We start from the raw sequence: 22568 nt of genomic DNA, 5'->3' as shown, positions 1-22568 counted from the left end.
CTCGCAAGGGAKATAACACTGTTGAAAACCCATTATCCCGTCCATGAAGAAGTGCAGACAGGGTGGCAAAGAGCTCATGTCCCCAGAATTCCCGGGACCCGGCAGCCCAAACGCTACAGGAGCAGGCAGTGTCCGTGAGCGGAGAGGAGGCCCCGAGCCCCCAGCCCGGGTGCATCCCGCACTCCAGAGCCGCGGCGCGGGGCGGGGCCGTGGGCGGGCCCGGAAGATCCGGGTCGGAGGGGACGGGAAGTCGGGACGTGGCCGCCGCAGCGGAGCAGGAGGCGGAGGGCGGGCGGGAGGCGGCGGAGGATGGCGGCGGTGCTGAGCTCGGACCGGCTCGAGGTCTCGGTGGACGGGCTGACGCTGAGCCCCAACGCCGAGGTGCCGCCCTGCGAAGCGCGGCCGGCGCAGGGCGAGCCGGCGGCGGGGCGGGGCCGAGCGGGCCCCGGCTCCCCGGGAGCAGCGGAGGCCGGCGGCGAGGCGGCGGAGGAGGCGGCGCTGAGCCTGGAGCGGCGCTGGGGCTTCGCGCTGGAGGAGCTCTACGGGCTGGCGCTGCGCTTCTTCAAAGGTGAGCCCGGCCGGCGGCCCGGCCCGCACCGCCCCCCGCCGCAACCGGGCGGCCCACCGGCACCGGGGAGCCCCGGGCGGCATCACCCGCCGGGCCGGGCTGCGGGGCGCAGGCGGAGCCCCGGATCCCCCGAGAGCCGCGGGGGGCGGCCCCAGGAGGGGCTCGGTGTGCCAGGGCGAGCCGGGGCGGGGGGCGGGAGGWGAGGCTGCCCCGGGCCGCGGTGTGGCGGAGCCGGCGGGGCACTGCCGGGGGTGTGCGGCACCCGGCCTGAAACCGGAGCGGCAGAGCTCCGTGCYGGTGGCACGGGAAGGGAAAGCTCTCAGACGTGGGCGAGGAGCGCTCCCCGCGAGTGGTGCCGCGCCTRCTGACAGCCCGGATCCTGGCGGGAGGTGTCGAGCCGTCTGCTCAGCATGCCAGCTTCAGGGCTGGCTTTGCTGCTTCAGGACGAGAGGACACGGGCTTAAGCTATGCCAGGGGAAGTTTAGGTTGGACCTTACGAAAAATTTCTACACAGAAAGGGTGATTGGGCATTGGAATGGGCTGCCCAGGGAGATGGTGGAGTCACCGTCCCTGCAGGTGTTTAAGGAAAGACTGGACGTGGCACTCAGTGCCATGGTCTAGTTGACATGGTGGTGTTCGGTCGTTAGTTGGACTCGGTGGTGTCACAGGTCTTTTCCAACCTAATTSATTCTTTGATTCTGTGTGCTGCCATGMCTCCAACAGGCAGCCACGAAATACCTAGGGTGTAGACCTGGAGYGTTTCTCCTGGGATTCCCTGTAGCCAGGTTTGCTTCTGTGGGAAGCTGAAGGTATCTTGCCCCACTTGGCTACCTCMGGTGGGGGGAAGTGGGCTGTGTGGTTTCGAGGGAAGAACTTTGCTCACTATACTGAGCACGTTTCAGCGATACATCATTCCCCTGGCTTTCAGGCAGACACTGCTTCAGGTGGAGCAGGGAGCCCAGCCCCATGCTTGCTCTGGGGAAGACAAGCTCTGCACTTGGGAAGGTCAGTCTTGCAGCAGTCGGTTGTTAGATGACCTCCCARGGAGGCTGCCTCTTCGAAGGGCAAGTGCTGCTGGCAGGAGGAAACACTGCTGGAAGGACAAAGTTGTCTTTTCTTCACATTGGCTGACCTGCACCTGGTAGCGTTGGGAGCATGTAAGGCTCTAAGCAGTTTTCTTCTTACTCCATTCTGGTGCCCTTCCGCAAAGTAATTTTGTGAGCATGCTAATATGCAGAGGTATTATTTTTTTAAGTAGAAAAAGCCCCATAAGGGATCATAAGATCTTTTTTTCTTTTTCCTTTCTGTATCAAAAGCTTTTGCAGCTGGTTATCAGGTTGTGGAAGCATTGTACTTAYTGCCTCTTCTCATTTCTGTAAAAGAAGTTGCATAGAAGATTTCTGGCTTTGTTTAATGATGCAGAAAGAATTGTCTCTGCAGGAACAAGTTCCTTGTCTCGGTTAACTGTGGTCTGTCCTGGGTTGAATATTCTGTGGGAACATGTGTTTACAGTGTGAAGTGTGTTTACAGTGTAAACTTGTGTTTACAATGCAAAAATTACATGCTGTGAATTCCTTTATCTATATTATTGCTATGCAGATAAGCAATAACCTATGTCTATTCTGTCAAATRTTTTAATGGAATTTATGTTTTGGTTTATTTCCTCTTGGATGTTGAAGCCTGTGGGGTGTTACTTGTGTGTAGGTTCCAGTTCCTTGCCTTGTGCTGTCTTAGCAGTGTTGTTTTTTTTTGTTGCTGTCCTCCTAATCAAAACTCTGGTTCAGCTTATTCCCACTCCTTTTTTAGCCTTCTGCAATGTCTTGTAACTCATGGGTTTCATCTTAAGAGGAGAATTTTCCCTATTCAATTGTGTTGTCAGTCTTTCCAGTGAAAACCTTGTTTCTTTATCCTTGTGGCTGGAATAACTCATGCAAAGTCATTGCCCATCATTTCATCTGTAGATGTTTTSCTGAAAGTGACATAACACGAGGATTTTTATTTATAGATCTGATGGTGAGCTACAGGAGCTTGTAATACTTGGGTTACTGATTCTGCCAGCGTGTTCTATATCTGCACGACTCCAAAAATAATTGGTCTCGTTTCCAAATTATTTTCATGCATCCACAGTCAGAACAACTGTGGGAGTGGACATGCTTGGTTAGCAGCCTTGTGTATGCCAAGGAGCAAGCAGGGATTCCTTCTGTGYTTCCAGAGGCAGTACATCTATCTGAGGGGTGCCCCATGTGAATAGGTCAATGCTGAGACTTCTCTTCTGACCATCCTTCTAAAAAACTGTGCTGATAGTTAACCAGCTTCTTTTCTGCTGCAGTGTGCAGCCTGAGTTGTCTGTAACTCATGGTGTACTTTATTCTAAAAAAAAGTTTAATCTGATCAAAATACTTAYGAGTTTGCTTATTACAGTGACTGCTAACACTTGTCAATGGTGGCATATTGCAGGTAACAGAATTGCTCAGGGACAAGACAGCGTGAGAGTGTGCATAAACAATGTGCAAAACACGACTAAAGCCAGGCTAGGATATTAAAGAGACTCAAAAGCTACTTTATTCTGTCTCTGATAAAGACAAATCTAAAGCAGATCTAAAATGCTTGATCCTGGGTCGCTTCAACTGTCAGACCTTAGGCTATGCAGGAGATATGCACTACCWTTTAGTTAGCATTCATAATGGCTTGTGAAGAGAGCTTTTCAGAATAATAGAGGCATAGAAAATAGATGGTAATGGTGTTCCCATCCATTTTTCTTGGGAAACAAGAGCCTTCTTTCCTTTATGCACTCTTTCCCTTCCTGCTCAGTTAAGCCTAGTGCAGGTCAAGCAGCAATCTGGCTTCCATTAAGAAGCTGCTGCACTGTGCTGGATCCAGTGTACAGTGGAGAGCAGTCATGTTACAGTCACTGTACATTTCTTTGTCTCTAGGACCAGCTGTAATTGTGAGCCCTGGGGCATCTGGCACAGTAGAAGTGTTTCTGATGGCTTATTCTGCTTGCTGAGCTGGTGTGAGTTATGCCAGTGAGGGTAACCTGTACAAGGTGTAAGCTCTGTCCTGCAGCAGGACAGGGTGATTGCATAGCTCTGCCAGCAAATCTCTCCCAGGATCAGCCTGGCTTTGTTRTTTTCCACATCCTGTCATTGAAATACCATTGCACCCAACCTTCAATATATGACAGTCCCTGAAGTGTTCATACACTGTCTGAATTGATTTACAGTGCAACATATCTGAGCAGACAGTACACAAACCATATCATTTTGGTATCTGAAAGCTCTCTTGGAATGTTAAGTACTCTAATTTTCTTGACTGTTCTAAGTTGTTTCCTCTTATCCTGACAAGAATGCATCTTCAACCTCAGCAGAACATCATTCTCAATTAATAGTTTGACCTCTTTTTTTGAGCACTAATTTGATGATGTGATTGTAATTCGTAAGTTAAGTAGGCTCTTGTTTTCAAGAATATGCAAACCCCTCTATCTATGTTTGTGAAGTTGAGCTTTGATCATAATTAATTGGWAGGGTCAGTCAGTAATTCTTCTGTTAATGCAGAACATTCTTTCAGGAGAGGAGGATTAGGAGTGTAAGACTATACTGGGATCTGCAGGTAGCAGTTCAGTCCTCTCACTTCTCAGTTTTGGTCTTGCTCATTAAAACTTTTCAAATGAATAGAATTAACATGTGTGACTTCTGCTTTTAAAAGCTATGAGGGGAAAAATCACACTTCACAAACTGTTTTCTAGCTACTTGTAGATGACTCATTCGAATGATATCCCAAAGGAATTAGTTTAGAGTGGGTGCAGTAGGTGAAGTTGGAGTGGAAGGTGCAGCATTGTGTGCCGTGTTTCTTGCAGGGGGAAAAATCTGAAGTCATACAGGAGTAAGAGTATAGTGTACAATGCAGTCTCTTAAGCATATTTCCTGAAATCCTTTGTGTCTGAATTTGCAGGCTTTTAACAATTCGTGTAAATAATGCAGTGCCACATAGCGACATAAGCCGCTCTCATTACTAGTATCAGCTACATCAACTAGTAATTACTAGTATCAGTAATCAACTAGTATTTCTGTTGTGGTTGAAAACTGAGCATCTTCCGGGCCTTGTTGGGTCAGGGGTACCAGTGGCATAGGGGAGGTTGTACAGTTGCTGTGTTACTGCTGTGCACGTCCTTTGGATTTCTCAGTATGTTCCCTGAAGCTCTTTGATGTTCTTCCACTTCCCGACAGCTGTGTGAGGTGTGTGGGTAATGCCTGCTTAAATGGTGYGTTCACGGATGCTTGGATACATTTGGCACTGCTGCTTGTCTAGACACACTAATGCTCTTTTTGGCATGTTTGACTCTRCAAATGAATTCAGGTCCTCTGGTTCAGTTAAACACCAACAATTCCAAATCTTTGAGATGATTATATAGTGTGGTTCATGCTGTAGCGTTCAACTGCAAAATAATATGAAACTTAACTTCACTTCTGATTGGCTGCAAGTGTTTTTTTCTGATAATTTGCTTCTAAGCTACGTTATCTGCAAGTCACTGAAACTCTGTCTCATATTTTTCTCCTGTCTTTTTCCCTCTCTTATTTGGCTTGTTTGTTATTCTTCCCTTGGGTCACCATTCTTTGTAAATGCAGATTTTGGCTTCTATCAGTAATTAGGGCATGAGGTCTGACTTCACTGTTCTGTGAAAACGCTGTGCATTGCATGGGAAATGAAGGTTTTTTTCTTTTTAACTCTCTTCAGGAGTGAGTTCAAATAGTGATGATGTTATCTGGCTTTGGTAGCGATCTAGTACAGCAARTAGCTGTATGTTTTGCCTGACAGCTGTAGGCACAGAGGTTGTGACAAGTAAACTGGGCTATAGGGACCCCTGGACAGTCATACTTTGCTCACAAGCCTGGCAAAATTTCAGTGTAGTGCCTTTGTCAATTGAYTTGCTTTGTAGCATGCTGCCCCAGGATATTAAGTATTATTTAAAAGCATGTGCTATTTATTGAGTCTAATGGAAGTGCTTCTTACCTAATAAGTAAATCCTGGGATAAGTGTGAAGAATTGAGGAAAAGCCAAAGGGATCTTTGGAAGACCTCAGAGCAGGGGTTGAAAGCTTACCTGGATATGGTGATGTACATCTCTTAAGGATCACAGACTTGGGGTGGGTAGGAATTGCTGGGGTTGTCAGATTTAGCCCTCCTTTTCAATTCAGGCTTCATGGGATTGTTTCTGTTTGGGTTTTGAACATCTCCAGTCATGGAGATTAAAATCTTCTCAGGACAACCTGTTCCAGCACTCGATCACTCTCAGTTTAAAAAACAAAAACAAACAACATCATTTAAAAAAGCCAACTTCAAGCAAACAAAATAAAAACACACAAAATTGCTTAAGTGGCRTTTTTTGTACTTCAGTTTGTGTCAGCTGCCTCTTGTCCTTTCATTGTATACCACTGAGTAGACTCTGGTTCAGTTTCTGTATTCCACCTCCCCCCTTTCTACCCCATCAGATATTTTTGGAAGTAGATATTTTTGTGGAGAAAGGCTTCTGTTTTTGAAGCTGGAAGCTATATTTGCTGTAAGGTTGTGTGACACTGTAACGAGCGAATACTTGAGATTCTGCACGAGTGATGTGGATTTCTAGGAATGGATAATAAGTGATGAAATATTTGCCTTTCTAATCATTTGATTGTGGCTTCAAAACAAATGGCATGCATGTAGTGGTTCCTTGTGATGTTTCAGCTGAGTAAGTCCAGTAATGTCAAAAATAGAGTGTCTTGCTGTGACCTGCAAGCACTTTCCCGCTGGGATTGTTTCTGATTTCCAGAAGTATTTGCTCTGAGTTTCTCAATAAGCTGTAGTAGAGGTATTTTCTTTCCTCTCTCATTCTAAGATTTGCTTGTTTTCCTGTTAATAACTGTTCACAAGTGTCAGCCAAGCAATTCTGCCATATGTGTCAGCCTGAAATTTAGGTGTGGACTGTTCCGTTTGGGACTGTAAACTACTTGCTCCAAAGGAGTTTCAGCTCTGCCTCAAGCCCCCATTTACATGGAGAGCAGTATGGTCATGGGAAGTGACTATCTTTTACCTCTGGTAGTAGTTTCCTCATTTCAGCCCTTTCACGGTTATTTATTTGTTTTCATGTTAAAAAATATTTTCTTAATGAGCAATGTAGTCACATAAAGCAATGCCTGTTTCTTTGATTTGTTTTGACAATTTAAGTGTGTTAAGGAGAGTCCTAGCTGACTAATTAATGTATAATTTTAAATCAATGCAAGTATCTTCTTACCAGTAAAAGCATGCTGAGATCAAACWGGGAATGCTTCAGAAGATGTTCTTGTGGAGCCACTGGAATATGTTCAGGCTTATGTTGCCTTCTTAGTGTCAGAGTTCACTGTATGTGTTCATGCTGATGAAGTCAGCTCCAAGGCTTTTTGTTGTGGGGGGCTATTCCAGCTGCCTTGGCCAAAGGCAGCAATTATATTCCCTCAAGGAAAACTCTCCTTGACTCTTAATTTTTTCTCTCTGCAGTCTTCCTTGCCTTCAACCTTGGTTGTTCTGCTTTCACCGATGTGAAGAGCATGAAAGGAGAGCAATTTATAAAATTAACATCACTACTTTTTTGTGGAAGATCCTTCCTATGCACACTAGAGTAGACTTGGCAGACACATTTGAATTCAGTTAAGGTTTTTAAATATTTTGGAGATAGAGATCCATATGGTGTGACGTTCAGCAAATTAATGTAAATATTTATGTGATAACTGACTCGCTAAGATTGCCTGTAGATAGTGGGATGCAAAGCACTCCACACAGAAGTTTTCATTAGTTTCTGGACAGATCTATATTTTATTTAAATAGAACTGACTTAATTTGTCTAATCTTTTGTGACTTGACTTTTTTTTTCTTTTTATTTTATGTTAGAAATCATGGTAATGGTTATGCAACATCTTCATTCCTATCCTATGCTTAATTAATCACAACAGTGAAATTTTTCTTTTTTTTTCTTACAGAAAAAGATGGCAAAGCCTTTCATCCGACATATGAAGAAAAGCTCAAACTTGTGGCACTGCACAAGCAGGTTCTGCTGGGACCTTACAACCCTGACACTTGCCCTGAAGTTGGATTCTTTGATGTCCTGGGGAAYGATAGAAGGTAAAAGGGCTGATGGTTTTCTTGGTCTTAACTCTGCTTTTCCTGTCTGAAGATAACATCATCCAATTTCTACAAGTATATGTGTTATCTCAAGTGTGTGTATGCTCATGGAAAGTGAAAGTGACCTCTTCAAATACATCTTAGAAGTGTGAGTCACAGTTCAGTACAGGAAGTAACAGAAGATTATTGGGTTTTTTTTTCAACTATGCTCGAAGCTGCTGTTCTGACAGTCCAGTTTCTCATAGCAGTTTATGGTGCATTAATGTGCAGGCCCATGTTTCATCCAAACTACACACCATGGTTACAGCAGGCCAAGCCTTTTGCCACCATAGCTTGTCCTAACACCAAAGGTAATTTCTGAAGTCAGGCACCTGATACATTCAAAGAGTGTAAATTTTTTATGAGACCTGGGAAGTCTCAGGTATGTCTCTTGTGTTGTTTGCAGCTCAGGCTGCACTTCTCATGTTCATTGTTGCCCTTTCTAGTGTTCTAGAGTGAAGGCAATGTGCAACACAGCAGTGCCTTCTTTGAGGTGGACCCAGGACACTGCTTTTGCACAAATGGATGCAGCTTTTCTTAGGAAGAGCAAGGCTGTTTCTTTCAAGTGACTGAAATCCTGTAATCAAGGAGTGTTACCATGTTTGTTCATTCTGGAAAATAGAAACATTTTTTTCCACAAACTAGAGTGGAAGAAGGTTAAAAAATACTTCAGATTCACTTTTAGCTGGAAAACTTTTGGACATAATTCAGAATTCCAAGTAGGGTTGATGGGATATATGAGATTTCACGTAAGAGCTGAGTTATCTCTGATTGAAAGAATTGTTCTTATGCAAGCAGAAGAGAACATTGTACTGTCTTTGGGAAGAAGTTGTTGGTTCTTTGAAACTGCATATGATAAAGTTTGGTTCCTGGTGTCCCAACTTTATTTTTTCTTTGCTGGATTGTCAGAGCTCACTACTGCCTTGAAAAGCGTTGAGTCTGTTACTTCAGCTGATTTCTCTCTCTCAGGAAGGAATGGGCTGCCCTGGGAAACATGTCAAAACAAAAAGCAATGACAGAATTTGTCAAGCTCCTACATAGGTGCTGCCACTTGTTTTCAACATATGTCACTTCCCACAAGATAGAGAAGGAAGAACAAGAAAAGAAAAGGTAACGTTTGGGTGYTTTGGTGTTAGCATCTATTTAGTGTGTAACTCTTGGCCTGTGGACAGTAYCACAGCTAGCTTAGGCTGGAGTTGTCTTGGGAAGGGAAATGCTAGAAGTGCAGGTGGCTGTGGTACCATTTGATCTCTTTAAACCTTTTACTTTGCTGATAATGAATGGTTGYTTTGGAGTTCTAAAAATTTTGCTGATACAGTAAGAAGAGATTCTTCACCAAATATCTGTCCTGATATGTCTGTGGACTAAATGTACAGAGAACATTAAATTGCCAGGTGTTTTAAACTTCTCTTCTAGTATGGGTTAGCAACCTGACAAAGGCTGTCTTATTATTGCTTTCAGATATGATTATTAAATCATAGTATCCCACATTATTATTGAACATGTGCTAAAGCTTGGAAGATGGCTGTAAAGCTTCCAGGAAATTTTTTCTGCCACTCTCTGCTACAGGTGGCATAAAAACTAATTAGCATGAATATCAAATTGTAACACAKAATTTACATTTGTCATGCTGCTGAGTGCASTAAAACTCTACAGTAGTAAGTTTTTTTATGTGTCCAGTAAGACACTTCTCCAGGCTAATTTAAGTGTGAGGAGATGATACCAAACAAAAAAACCTCACTGGGGATGCAAAAGGCAGGTTACAGCATGTTGAAAATAACTCATCCTAGGATTGTAGGAATGCTGAAATGACTTATTGAGTGGATGTTGCAGAAGAGAAGAGGAAGAGCGAAGGCGGCGTGAAGAGGAGGAGCGGGAGCGGTTACAAAAGGAAGAAGAAAAACGAAGGCGAGAAGAAGAGGAAAGACTGAGAAGGGAAGAAGAGGAGAGGAGGAGAATAGAGGAGGAACGACTTCGGATGGAACAACAGAAGTGAGTAGTGGAAACAGGAAACAGCACTTAAAAGAGAATAACTGCATTGCACTTGAGACAAGTGTATACTTGGAATATACAGCTCTAWTTGTATTYCATTGTTCCYATCACATCCACATGCCAAAAATACMTATCTGGCTTTGCACATGTAATAGTTAAGAGAATATTAAAGCTGTTCCACATCAGTCAGCAACTATTTCCCACAACAAAAATGCCTTTGCAGGGGGTGTCTCAGAAGTAGATCYTTTGCATGCTATGTGGTGGTTTTGGGAAGGGAGCAAATCATTAAACCACCGGTTTTACTGCTTGTTTAACACGGTGAGAGCTAGAGGAGTGTAAAAGGCAGACATAAATTAACAGCTACAATAAAAAGTGTTGCACAGTGCTAAGTAACAARAAGTGTGGTGTGCCTTGAAGTTAAGAGGGGTTTTTTTACATGAGTAGGAGTTGTGTATTAAGTGGTCATAGCAGGTTACAGAGATAAAGAGTTTAGACAGAAAAGGAATGTGGATACCAAGTGTATCTAAACTGGTCACAGTTTGCTRAAAAGCAGTAAATCTTGCTCTTTGGTTATTAGACCAGTCTAATACTGATACTTTGGAAGATCATTTTTGTGCCTGGAAGAAGAGGGGGAAGGATGAATGTAACATGAGACAGACCCTGGATCTATCTAGTCATTTTACAACAGAATTTCTTTTAGTTCTTCGGAGAGAGGAGAGAAACAGCCTGTGCATATGTAACCCATGTGTTCCTTCTGAAGTTTCAGCAGTTGCATTTACTGGAGATGCAGATGCCCCATCTGGCAGCATTATTTTTTGTTGTTCCTGATTTAGGCCACTGTCAGTCATGTTTTTCATATGTGTTTGCATACTGACCAGGGAAACTAAGATAGTAATGTGGTGTGTTTTTCTTAGATTCACCAAAAGGCATTGTGTGCTGTGCCACAGCAGGTTTATTACTACCAATATTTATAGCAGGTCTGCTGGAAGGATGGTTTCTGGAAAAAGCATATGTGGATCTTTTTCCTTTGATTGTTTGAGAAGTTTAGTCATGTGGGTTTTTTATAGCACTACCTCTCTATCAGACTATAGATTGAGAATTATGTAAGAGCTCTTGTTTTAACACTTGATGTTTCCAAACATTGGGTAGAAAACATTACTTCCTTCTTTATGTTCTCAGCATATTTTTAGGCAAAACTCWCATTTGCATTAGCTCTGGGTCGTGGTCCATTATGTAGATTTATTTTAATTGGGTTTTGCAGGAAGGGAATTAGGTGACTTAAGTGGCCTCAAAGCCAGCTAAGTGCAGGGATTTCCCCATGCCCTGAGCTGTTGGTAATGCCGTGCTGTGCTCCCCCCCGGCAGGCAGCAGATCATGGCAGCACTGAACTCRCAGACAGCGGTGCAGTTCCAGCAGTACGCGGCCCAGCAGTATCCCGGCAACTACGAGCAGCAGCAGATCCTCATCCGGCAGCTCCAGGAGCAGCACTACCAGCAGTACATGCAGCAGCTCTACCAAGTGCAGCTTGCCCAGCAGCAGGTATGGCTGGCCAGCTGGGAAACCTGGGCTTTGTGTCCCAGGCTGTCACAGGGAGGCATTAACTTGTCTGCTCTTATCTCCTTGAAGAGATAATTGCTACAAGGAGAGCTACTGTGCTAGTGACTAATGCTACTTCAGATTCAAACACCAAAGCCCCTTTATTTATTTCATCTTTTCAAGTAGTTTTCTGAAGCAGCTGTTAATTAAGAAAATTCTAAGCAGTTTTTCCTAATGACTTGGTTGGATGTTGTTACTGGAGACCAAAAGTGAAATGCTCTGCTGCAGCCCTGGTAATGGCATACCAGTGCATCTGAGCATGAACAGACYTATTCAGGTGACTCTCCTGAAGATCTGTGCAGAGCAGCAGGCTGTGCTCAGCCCTGTGTTTCTAGCTGAGCACGCATATGCAGCACTGTGGCATCACTGCTGGRTTGGAGATTGCTCCTCCCTGCCAGCCTGAGCACTGCTGACTTTTCTCTCCTTTTGCACCTATTATCTTACTTTAGTACCTCATGAATAACTTGCCTGCAATAAGCTGCTGGTGATTTGGGTGGGAGGACAGACTGTAGCTGCCAGCCTGAGGTCTGTTCTTGAACTAAAGAKCTAAAATTCAGGTACTAATTTCCTGTTAAGTGATGTGTATTTTGTTGAGGCTGATGCCCTCAGCAAAGAAATGACCAAGGAAGGGAGCCATGTGAACCTTACGAAGTTCAACAAGGCCAGTGCAAGGCCCCTGTACTGGGTCAGGTCAGGACACTTCCCAGTATCAGACTSRRGGGTGAATGGGTTGAGAGYGGTCCTGCAGGGCTGGGCTGGTGAAAGAAACAYGGACTATGAGCTGGCAATGGACTTTTGCAGCCCAGAAAGCCAGTTGTATCCTGGGAGACAGGAAAACAAGTGTGGCCAGAAGGCTAAGGGGGAGAGGTGATTTTTCCCCTCTGCTCTGCTCTCATGAGACTTCCCCTGGAGCTCTGAGATCCCCAATGTAAGAAGAATATGGACCTGTTGGAGCAGGTGCAGAGGAGGCCATGAAGGTGCTCAGAGAGCACCTCTCATATGATGACAGTGTGAGAGAGCTGGGGCTGTTCAGCCTAGAGAAGAGAACGCTCCAGCCTGGAGAAGAGAGGGCTCTGGGGAAATCTCTCTGCAGCCTTTCAGTACCTAACATGAAGAAAGACTTTTTACCAAGGCCTGTAGTGACAGAATGAGAGGCAGAATTTTTCATCTGAGAGAGTGTAGGTCTAAATTGAACATAGGGAAGATTTTTTTTTTTGCAATGAGGGTGGTGAGACACTGGCACAGGTTACCCAGAGAAGCTGTGGCAGCCCCATCCCAGGAASTGTTCATGGACAGGTTTGATGGAGCTTTGAACAACCTGTTCTAGTGGAAGGTGTCTRTTCCCATGGTAGGGGTGTAGAGCTAGATGATCTTTATAGCTCGCTTCCAAGCCAACCATGATTTGATGGAGGTGAAGTGGTGTGAGAAAGGCAGACTTTCTGCCCTGTTATAGTTATTCTTTGGACTTCCTGAAGTCTCATGTAACTTCCGTAGCACTTCCAAGGAACACTTTGTTTGGATGCCAGTGACTCAGCAGCATTGGGTTCTGTTAGTTCAGTTAGTTCTGTTGTGCCTACAGAAACTACTTTTGGAAAGGCTGTATGTAGTAGTTTTCTGGGAAGTTCACACCACATGACTCTCAGTGTATAAAACTATAGTAGAAAGTGAAATCTGTATACAGCTTCTGTGCAGTTGCTTAAATTTGAAATCTTAACTGATGTTTTTCTATGTTGTCTTCATATTCCTGAAGGATACCTCTATTCCTTTTGTTCCTCAAAATCTTGTGATTATTAGGTTAGCCTTTAAAGGATGGTCGCTTATATGATTTCCCTGTCCCAACAAAAAAAAGCTGTGTTGTCTCTCTGGACTGATTATGTGGGACAGTGAAGTTGCTCAAGAGGGTTCTCTSTTTTACTCATAAATTGGCATGTAATTAATAGACCTTCAATATYCAGAGTTTTTTAGAGCTGGATGAGCTCAGGCTGGATGGAGCCCTTCCAGCCAGCAAAAAAAAAAAAAAACCCTAGAAAATAAGTCACACTTTCAACTTTGAGAGAAATGTTATAGGAATGAAAAACTTCCATAGTTAAGTGCAAGGATTTATTGTGTGTACCCTAATTAATTTGAAAGCTGAAATATTTTTTGTTCAGGCTGTATCCACCAGCCAAAACAAAGTGACTTCACATCCCATCCCTTGGTGCTGAGTAGATGTAACTGGTTAATATGTGCTGCTTCTGATCTTTTGAGTCAAGCCCCCTTGCAGGGTGAAGGGGGAGGTTTTTTTTCTCTTAAGTTGTCTTTATACCTTCTGCTAGAAGGTGCAAARCTGACATCTTGTGAGGGTTTGGTTGTACTTGACTTAAATTCCTGTCATTCTAGGCAGCCTTACAGAAGCAGCAGGATGCAGTGGTGGCAGCAACAGGGACACCCCTGAGTACTGCATCAAAGGTGAACACCCCTGCCCCAGGGGACACCCCCTCCATTAATGGGCAGGCCAGTGCACATGCAGACAGTCCTGAAAAAGAGTTGGATCCAGAGGCTTTGGAAGAAGCACTGGAGAATGGACCAAAAGGTAGGATTAGCTAAATTTCTTAATTAAAATAAATAGCAAAAGCCTTTCTTAGGATTCAGATGACTTAATTAGGGTTACTGTGGCTCTTTGTTTGGCTTCATTTGCCTATGGAAAAGCTAGGTTTGATTGCATAGGCAAAACTCAGCTTTGGGAGGGGAAGGAAAGAGGAAGCAGCAAAAGGATTTCAGCAAAGCTGATGGAATCCAGAACCTCTTTTCACTGTAGACTTGTAGGAAAGGAGCATAAAAGTTCTAGCACAAGGCAGTTCTGGGCAGGAATATGCTCAGTTTTGTTGGAACTGGCATCAAAACTGTTTAAAGATCTTCCAGTTAAGGGTTCTGAGCAATACAGATCTGTCACCTGTAGCAGTACACTTGCCTTCTGAGGCTTTTCTGCATAAGCACAGTTGGTTTAAATGTGGTGGATAGGTGAACTGGTAGCATTTAGTAGTGTTACAACTAAATTTGCAGTGTTTCATACATCTTTTCAGAGTTGAAATTTGCTTCTTCAGTTAAAAAAAATTGATTGGGAGCAACTTTAATGCTTGAGGCCCTCAAGTGTTCCCAAGGGGCACTTAAGTATGCAGGACAAATAGCTGAAACAAAGCCTAACTGGAGTATTTTCTCCCCTCTCTMCAGAGTCTGTTCCAGTGATCGCTGCCCCATCCATGTGGACACGACCCCAGATAAAAGACTTCAAGGAAAAAATCCGTCAGGATGCAGACTCTGTGATCACAGTGGGCCGAGGAGAAGTGGTTACAGTCAGAGTACCAACTCATGAAGAGGGCTCCTACCTCTTTTGGGAGTTTGCTACAGACAATTATGACATTGGTTTTGGGGTGTATTTTGAATGGACAGACTCCCCTAATACTGCAGTCAGTGTGCATGTCAGCGAGTCCAGTGATGATGAGGAGGAAGAGGAAGGTAAGCACGCTAATGTATGTAAATTGTCAGAGTTTGCTGTGAGGGAAACCCCCACTGATTGTCTTGTGTAATCTACTTTTCCATCTGGCTGCTGTCATGATTTCAAATTTGAATAGGAACTGCAGTTCTGCAAGTAGCTTTGGTCACCTCCTTTGATCACAGACAGTTTAAAGCAGCTAAGGCTGGGGAAATCCTTTTCCTAAGTCAACTACTCAGTAAACTTAACTGAAACCTGTGCTGTAATAGAGTGCAGTGGATCTGCGCTCTGGAACCTTAGGGAAAATCCTGTCCTGCTGTTAAAGAGATTTTTCTAGGGAGGAAGTTTCCTTGAGGCTGCAGCAAAACAGCTTCAGAGCGCAAGTCCTGACAGTGGCTGAAACAGGCCTTTGCCTGTGGGGGAGTCTAGCATACCATCACAAAAATGTTTTGAAATGAGCATGTGATTTGCTTGGAAGGAATTGCCATGACCTGGGAAGCAGTGGCTTTCTGGGTATTACTACCAAGTCCTCTGTGACAATCAGTGTGTCACATCAGTGGCAGTCAGTGGGGGGTGATTGTCTTATTGAAAACTAGAGCTTGGCATCTCAACAAACTGACCTGGCTGTTCTGGGGAGATGGATGTGGGGAGTTTCAATATCAAACTGTAAAAGTCATGRTAAGAGAGCATGCTTATGTTCCTCCTGCTTCTGAGCACTTGGGCTCCAGCTTTGCTGTGAATCCCTTCTACTCCTCTCATTCCTAAGCTAACAAAGAGGGCCTTGTCTACTAGAGATCAGTCTGACTTTCTTTTTTAAAGCATCCACCCGTGTTCACTTACACTCTTTTTTTTTCCCTTGCAGAGAATACTAGCAGTGAAGAAAAAGCCAAAAAGAATGCCAACAAGCCTCAGCTAGATGAAATAGTGCCTGTGTACAGACGAGACTGTCACGAAGAAGTGTATGCTGGYAGCCACCAGTACCCAGGGAGAGGAGTTTATCTTCTTAAATTTGACAACTCCTACTCTCTATGGAGGTCAAAAACAGTTTACTACAGAGTTTATTATACTAGATAAAGGTGTGGCTGTGTCTGAGGCTGGGCTGTGCAGAAGATGTCATTTTATTTGGATTTTTTTTCAAGCATAATGGATCCTTTTGAGTCTGTGTTTTATYCTGTCTGTATCTGTATGGTTTGTGTGAACTTTTAACAAGTAGACACTGGGATCTTCCTGCTCCATGACACTAATGCATATTGCATTGGGCTTAACACAGGATCTCCCTGACCTTTTTGGGGATTGGAGTCGTTGGCTCCAGTGCTGAGGTCACACCAGTTGCACTTGTTAAAGCCTCATRAAAAAGGGGGAGGGAGTTGCTGGCTCACTGGCTGGGTGATCTGATGTTTCCAGGTCTGGATGCCTTGAATAACTCGTTAATGGTTAATTTAAAGGTCCCATCAATAACTGGTAGATTTGGATGCAGTTTGCTGTGTAGCAAGTTTCTCTTAACTGTAATTGAATGTCAGAATTTTTTACACCATTAAAACTTGAAACTTTTAAGTTTATGCAGTTTAGAAACAAGTTGTCTCACTTCTGTCTTCATCAAAGAAGAAACATTCAGTTCCCTAAACCAGTGTAGTGTCTAAGAACAGAATGAACAACGTCCTGAAGGTACAGCAAATAACCTCTTCTGAAAGTGCAAGCTGAATGATGTTTAAAAGTATCTGTAAGAAAAACCTTAATCTCTGCCCCACTGCTAACCCTAGAATGAAAAAAGTCATTTTTTGATGCAATTGACTTTGAACAGGGCRCAAACTACTCCTGAGTTTAATGGGGTTTTAATGGGAAAGACTTAAAAAAAAATGCTAAAAACTTGAAACCTGTTTTCTGCACAGTTACYGATTTGTTTTTGTAAGACCTGAATAAGCATGTTGTGCATCTAAAGAGCAGTCAGTCACTTTGATAGAGTATAGAAGTTAATGTTGCACTAATTATGGAAATCACTGCCACTCCATTTTAGTCTGAACTGGTGATAGGGGGGTGCAAACTTTCTCTTCTAATTTGTAACTGTTGGCAGAAAGGCCAGGTGCACGTACAGATACTTAACATAGCTTTAATCTCAATTTCGTATGGTTTGGTTGGGGCATTTTGTATTTTGTATAGTGAAAAAAAATGCAAGTGGCTACTTGGCTCGAGGCTGCAGTAAGGATCCGCTGCCCCTGGAGCCCAGGGGTGACGTGTTGCAATAATGACTTGTGCAAGTGCTCTCTGCATGGGTGATGCACCTTGTTACTGAAAGGAAATGGTTGCTTTGGGTCTCAGACCGGCTCTTGCAGTAAGACTTCCATTGATCAGCTGCAGCATGTGCAGTTCCACGGCAAAGATGTTGAGTTGGCGGGGTTTGTTTGAACAGCAGTTTGTACATACATGATACTTTACTTTTCTCATACCAACCATGGAGATACTTCTCCTAGAGTGCTTAACTTGTCATCTTGCTTTTTGGGTCGGCAACACCGTACCAGCTTACAGCTAGTTAGTGCTGCTTTATCCAAAAACACTGTACAATGTTCTGCTCTTGTGTACATACAGTATAGAAACCATGAATTTAGAAAGTACCTTGCTTTTAAAGAAAACTGTATTTAATGTAAAAAAACCAAAAAAACAAAAAAAAAAAAACTTTTAAAAAGGCAGGCACTAATATATTTCTTCTGGTCTTCAATTTACTTTTTTTTTTTTTGTCCATACAGAAATGTTACAACCTTTTCCTCTGAGAATATCTGTTCTTGGGAGCGGTGTTTGTCGCTTTAAATGGCAGCACTTACTGTCATGTGTTGGATGTTAGAACTTCTACGTTTTCAGACTTTTTTTTTATTGCCTCTGGCTGTTGATAGTACAGTACAAGTGCGATTTCAAGATACCTTGAGATAGTATTTAATCCTAATTAAAATACATTTATCTGTAATGCTGTTGGCTTTTTATTAATTTGCTAAACCTTGGCATTGCTGTGTATGGCTCTTGAGCTAAGATAAGCTTGTCATCTTCTCTCTCATATTCAGAGGTTCAGCACCGTGTTCACACTGGTCAAATACTGCCCAGGAATGTCACTGCCTCGCTGGATGGGGCCATCTGTCCATACTGGAAGAGTCCRGCTTGAACTGCATCATCACTTTGGTTTTTGAGTGGGTAGCAGAAGGGGCTGGATGTGGGCAGCTAAAACCTGTAAGCTCTCTCCTCCAAGGGAGAGAGCTTCCTGAGAAGYTTTTGGCCCAGAGGGCAAGGCAGGACCATACACGGTTTAGACTGAACAAGAAGAAAAGCAAGGACTTAGAGGCAAAAACGCAGCTTAGGCTGAGGTTTCTGACATCCAAAATCTTTTCCCGCTTACCTGCTGCTGGTAAGTAGCTTATCCTGGAGCTGAGGCCAGGATGTGCATTGGTTTGGTCTGTGACCCCCTCTGCTCCCATAAACAGCAGCCTCAACCTGGTGCTCCCAGATTTCACCTGGGGAGCAGAATTATTCTCTTCAGAGAGAACAAAACAAGTGCTGTGCTGGGCTGTGCTATGAGAAGCAAGATGCTGATACATTCGATGCGCCATTTCCTGTGCTACAAGCTCATTTCCCGTGAAATGTGCAGGTACATTGAAAGCCGAGTTAGAGCAGTACGCCTGCTCTGGTTGAGCCTATTTTACCTGTCTCATGCATGTATAAATCCCCCTTTCCCCAATTAAAACAGAAACAGTGTGCTCCTGACAGCTCACTTTAGGCAGTCTTCCACAAGAGAATTACTATAAACACTGTGTGGAATGAACTGAGTCACTGGCAGTGGCTCCAGATGATGCAACATCAACAGCTTGACAGAGTTCTGTTCCAAAKGGACTGATCCTATGAGAAAAGCTAAGTAATCCCCGGGAAAACCCATTGCTATAACAGGTTCTTTGAGGCACTTTGTGGGAGACCAAGGCATGGCCTTGACCCCGCTGTCCCAGAAGGAGAAGCAGTGCAGTTGAAACTTGCTAATTAAGCCACTTGTCTGCTCTGTGAAATTATCCTTGCCTATCCTCCTTGCTGTCCTTCCCAGCCCTTGGCTTTTGGCACTTCCTGCCTTGTATTTTGCTTTGTCAGTCACAGATTGGATGCTGATTTTGAGCAGCTGGATGCAGCCTTTGAGGTAACTGTAATGGGCAGGGTCATCAGACTCATGGGTCTGCTGTCCAAGGAGGCTCTCAGGGGTSGTTCAGACATTCAACCTCCTTCTATTTATGGAGTTGCCTTAGGAGGTGCAGGAGGAAGCTGCAGAGACCTGTTGAAGTACAAAGAAGCRAAGCATCCCCCCAAGTGCCAGCCCTGCTCCAGGCTGAGAGCTTGGGRCAGGTGTTACCCTCATCAATCCCAAATACGAAGGCTGCTCTCTTCTCTCTAATACTGTGCAGGTGCCACTGCCCAAAGGTGCCACCCAGAGCACGAGCCCAGTGAACATAAATGTGCCCCAAGGATTCATGGAAATAACAATTTCTTTCCTGCTCCCCAGCTATTCCTGCYCTGATCTCCCCCATTCCATCTCCTYACCCAAACAGCTCAGTCACTAAGCCCAGCTCCTGCTGTTAGTTCATTTGCAGACCCAGCTCAGCAGCAGGAGCTTTCAGCTTCTGYAGCCAGCCTGTCCGTGCCTTCACTCCTGCAGCTGTAAGGCAGGCAGAGTACAAAAGGGACAACTTTCAGGGCTGGGTCACTGCTTTATTTGCCATAGAGAGGTGCAAGCCCTTGGGGTGTGTCCCCTGCTCTGTGACAGCAGCATGCTTGCCTTGGGCTCATTTGTGCTCAGCACCCACAGCCAGGTTCAGAGGGCAGGTTACAAATGTCAGCTACATGCTTTTGGGGCCATTGCTTAAAAAAAAAAAAAAAAACAACTTCAGGAGTCACACCACAGCTACACTCACCACCATGTACTAGAAGATTAAGCAAACCATGCAATGGCATCCTAAATCTTTCCCCAAATACTGCTCATCTGAGGCCTATCTCTTGGACATCAGAAGTTTTATTGAAACATCAGACTGGCTTAAGGAGATATTAAACTGGACTAGGATAGATACAGATATGGCACGCAATGGAGATACTGCATATGCAAAGTTATCATCTGGTATCCTAAAAATAYAAAACTTGCAAGGAATGAGGAAAAACAAGGCAACACTGGTTCTCTATAATAAGTTCTTCTCCTGGCCTCTGTYATTTTCATCTTGTACCATCTCCATCGTGAAGCTGGTGAGAAACCTTCTTTTAATCAGGGGGCTCAACATTGCCATGCCTAGCTGGTGCCCAGATTTGGAGACGTAATTCCTTATTTCAGCCTCCACTTCTCTGGAGTTTAGTTTTTTCCTTGGTGTTGGACTTCAGGTTTCATACCTGTCTGTTTTAAGGAAGCAGCTGTGGGTGACAGTCACTGCAGCTGATGGATGCTGGGGCTCGGGAGGAGGTTTGATGTTATSCCTCATGCATTGGAGCAGAAATTCCCCTTGGCTGCACTCCCCTGATGGAGGAGCAGGTCAAAGTGATTCCCTTGGCCCGGACTGTTCAGCACTCCCTTTCCCCAGGGATGTTTGAGTGCTGCTACCCCTCCAGACCTGCTTGCAGCTCCTTTTCTGCTGTGTCTCCATCCCCAGGCGTGGCAGGAATGTCCTGGGGAAACACATCCAGGGCTGCTGGCACCTTGTCTATCCAGGAAAGCTCCAACACAGGCTCTCCTCTGCACTCTGGGTGAACCATGGGCAGGAGAGCTGCCACTGCTCACCCAGCAGAACAAATGCTTGGCTTTCTGCAGTAGTTTGCATTGGAGGGTTGCAAGTCTCAAATCCCACCTCCCAGGCTCTTGGGTAAAACCTTGGGAAGTTGTCTGCAGCCTGCCCTCGGAGTCAGACAGGATGACTGAGTTCAGAGCACCTAGCAGAGCTTTGCTTGATGCTTGTTGAGCTTGGCTCTGACTTGGAGAGAACAGAGGTTTTTATGTCTAAAAGAAAAAGAACTAACACTGAGGCTTGGATTGCTGCATGCTGAGGGAGAAGTGACTTCACACAGGCCTGGTGATGGGAAGAACAAGGGCAGGGGCAGGATCAGCCGCCCCTTCCTGGGCAGTGCCCCAGGGCTGGGCTTTGCCCTGGCACAGCAGAGCACCAGGAGCATCCCGGCACAGGATTCACCCCACAAACGCCCCCTTTGCCCTGAAGTGTCCCTCAGGGGCGAGTGGGGACCCACAAACCTGCACCAGCCCGAGRTGGGGTGCACTGGGCGATGTGGGGCAGCCCTGAGGAGCAGCCATCGTTCACAGGCACCCAGCTGGAGATAAAGCTGTGCTGGGTGTATCTGTGCAGGCTGCTCAACCTGCCTGGGTGATTTTCCCCTGCATGAGTAATCCTGTTTTCCTAGAGCCCRTCKACAATGTTTTCCCTTGGCAAAGACKCKCCCAGGGATTCTTGTGCCAAAACTAATCTTTACAGGTAGACTTTGGTAGCCAGCCCGTGGATGCTGGATAAACAGGTGGCTGGGGGGGAGCTCCCCCTCCCCAGCAGAAGGGACCCCACAAAGAGCCACTTTCTTCTCCCCTGGAGCCAACCCAATGGGAGGTGGGCCAGGATTCCCTTCCAGCCTCGCTGGTGGGACTTCCAGTGGCCACAAAGCAGATGAAAACCACAGGGGAGGGGCAGCTGCTGGCGTGYCCGGCCCAAGCAGGGCTGGCTGGGCCCATGGGTGCCAGTCTGGCCAGTCMCAGCAGGGCCACAGCAGCCTGGTCCAGCCCCAGCTCTTGGAGGATYCCTTTCCCTAGTGCCCAGGGAAGGGCAACAACCAAAAAAAGTGGGGGAAAAGTAATATCATAAATGGTTTCCTGCATTCCTGTGCTTTTGAGGGGTAGTGTCRGACTTGGAGCTGTGGGAGGGCTGGGGCTTGCTCTCGCCATGGTGCTGGGGAGGGACAGTGGGACAATGCCTGATGATGCCACCGTGCTCTCAATGCCCTCATGCCYCCGGGGCTCTCCAAAAGCCCCAAAATCACCATCCCTGCTCAGACTCAACCAGCATGAGGGTCTCAGGGTCACACAGGAGATCAGGGCACGGCCTCACGCATGGGGGAAGCGGGAGGTTTAGGGAAATACCCAAAGCCCTGCAGGTGGGGCAGCAAACCTGCAGCATGGAGGAGCTGCTTTCCTGGCCATGGGAACGCTTCTCTCAGCCAGGCTTGGAAGAATCCTGGTCCTGCCTTCATCCCCGCCRTGGTTTGTGAGGCAAGGAGCTGCAGCCGGGCTCCTGCTGGGCCTGCATCCTCTCCATTTCCCTGCTGTGTTCTGCTGATGGCAGCACAAAGTCCGGGACAGATGTACCCAGGCAGGCTGGGTGACACCCCCGGGGCTGTGTGTGCTCAGTGGTGCCAGGGTACATGGATAATGTGACCCGAGCGTCCCCACAGTGCCCCAGAGGGCAGCAGCACCTCCTGCCCGCCCGCCTCACCCYAGCCTGGGCAGCACAGGGAGCATCCAAGGCCTGCTGCTCCATCCTCTCAACTCCACAGTGTCCCTCCAGGTGACAAAACCAGCCACATCGGGCAAGGGTGCTGCMAGGAGCAGCCTGGGGCACGGCCAGAGCCCATGGTGTGCCTGAGTGAGGTGACAGCCACTGTGTCCCCAGCCAGGGACTTTGGCAGGCTGGCATGGCCTGCGGGTGAGGAACCCCCGCTCCTGAGGAGGATTTGCATCCAGCCGAACTGTGGATCCTGAGCTGCTGGGATGGCGCCA

General features: G+C 45.7%; 1 protein-coding gene across 1 annotated transcript; it reads left to right on the top strand.

The window, feature by feature from the left end:
• Nucleotides 1–294: 294 nt before the first annotated feature.
• On the top strand, nt 295–17753 carry ACBD3 (acyl-CoA binding domain containing 3). The gene is made up of 8 exons (XM_057374891.1): nt 295–568; nt 7557–7698; nt 8707–8847; nt 9571–9729; nt 11094–11268; nt 13705–13897; nt 14536–14820; nt 15660–17753. The coding sequence occupies exons 1-8, from the start codon at nt 310–312 to the stop codon at nt 15869–15871; spliced, it is 1566 nt and encodes a 521-aa protein (XP_057230874.1). The 5' UTR covers nt 295–309; the 3' UTR covers nt 15872–17753.
• The last annotated feature ends 4815 nt before the right edge of the window (nt 17754–22568 follow it).

The sequence above is a fragment of the Malurus melanocephalus genome, unplaced genomic scaffold, assembly GCF_030028575.1.
Source record: "Malurus melanocephalus ecotype Western Australia unplaced genomic scaffold, MMel_1.1 scaffold_235, whole genome shotgun sequence".
Taxonomy (NCBI): Eukaryota; Metazoa; Chordata; class Aves; order Passeriformes; family Maluridae; genus Malurus; species Malurus melanocephalus.
This window is presented reverse-complemented; position numbering and strand designations above follow the sequence as displayed.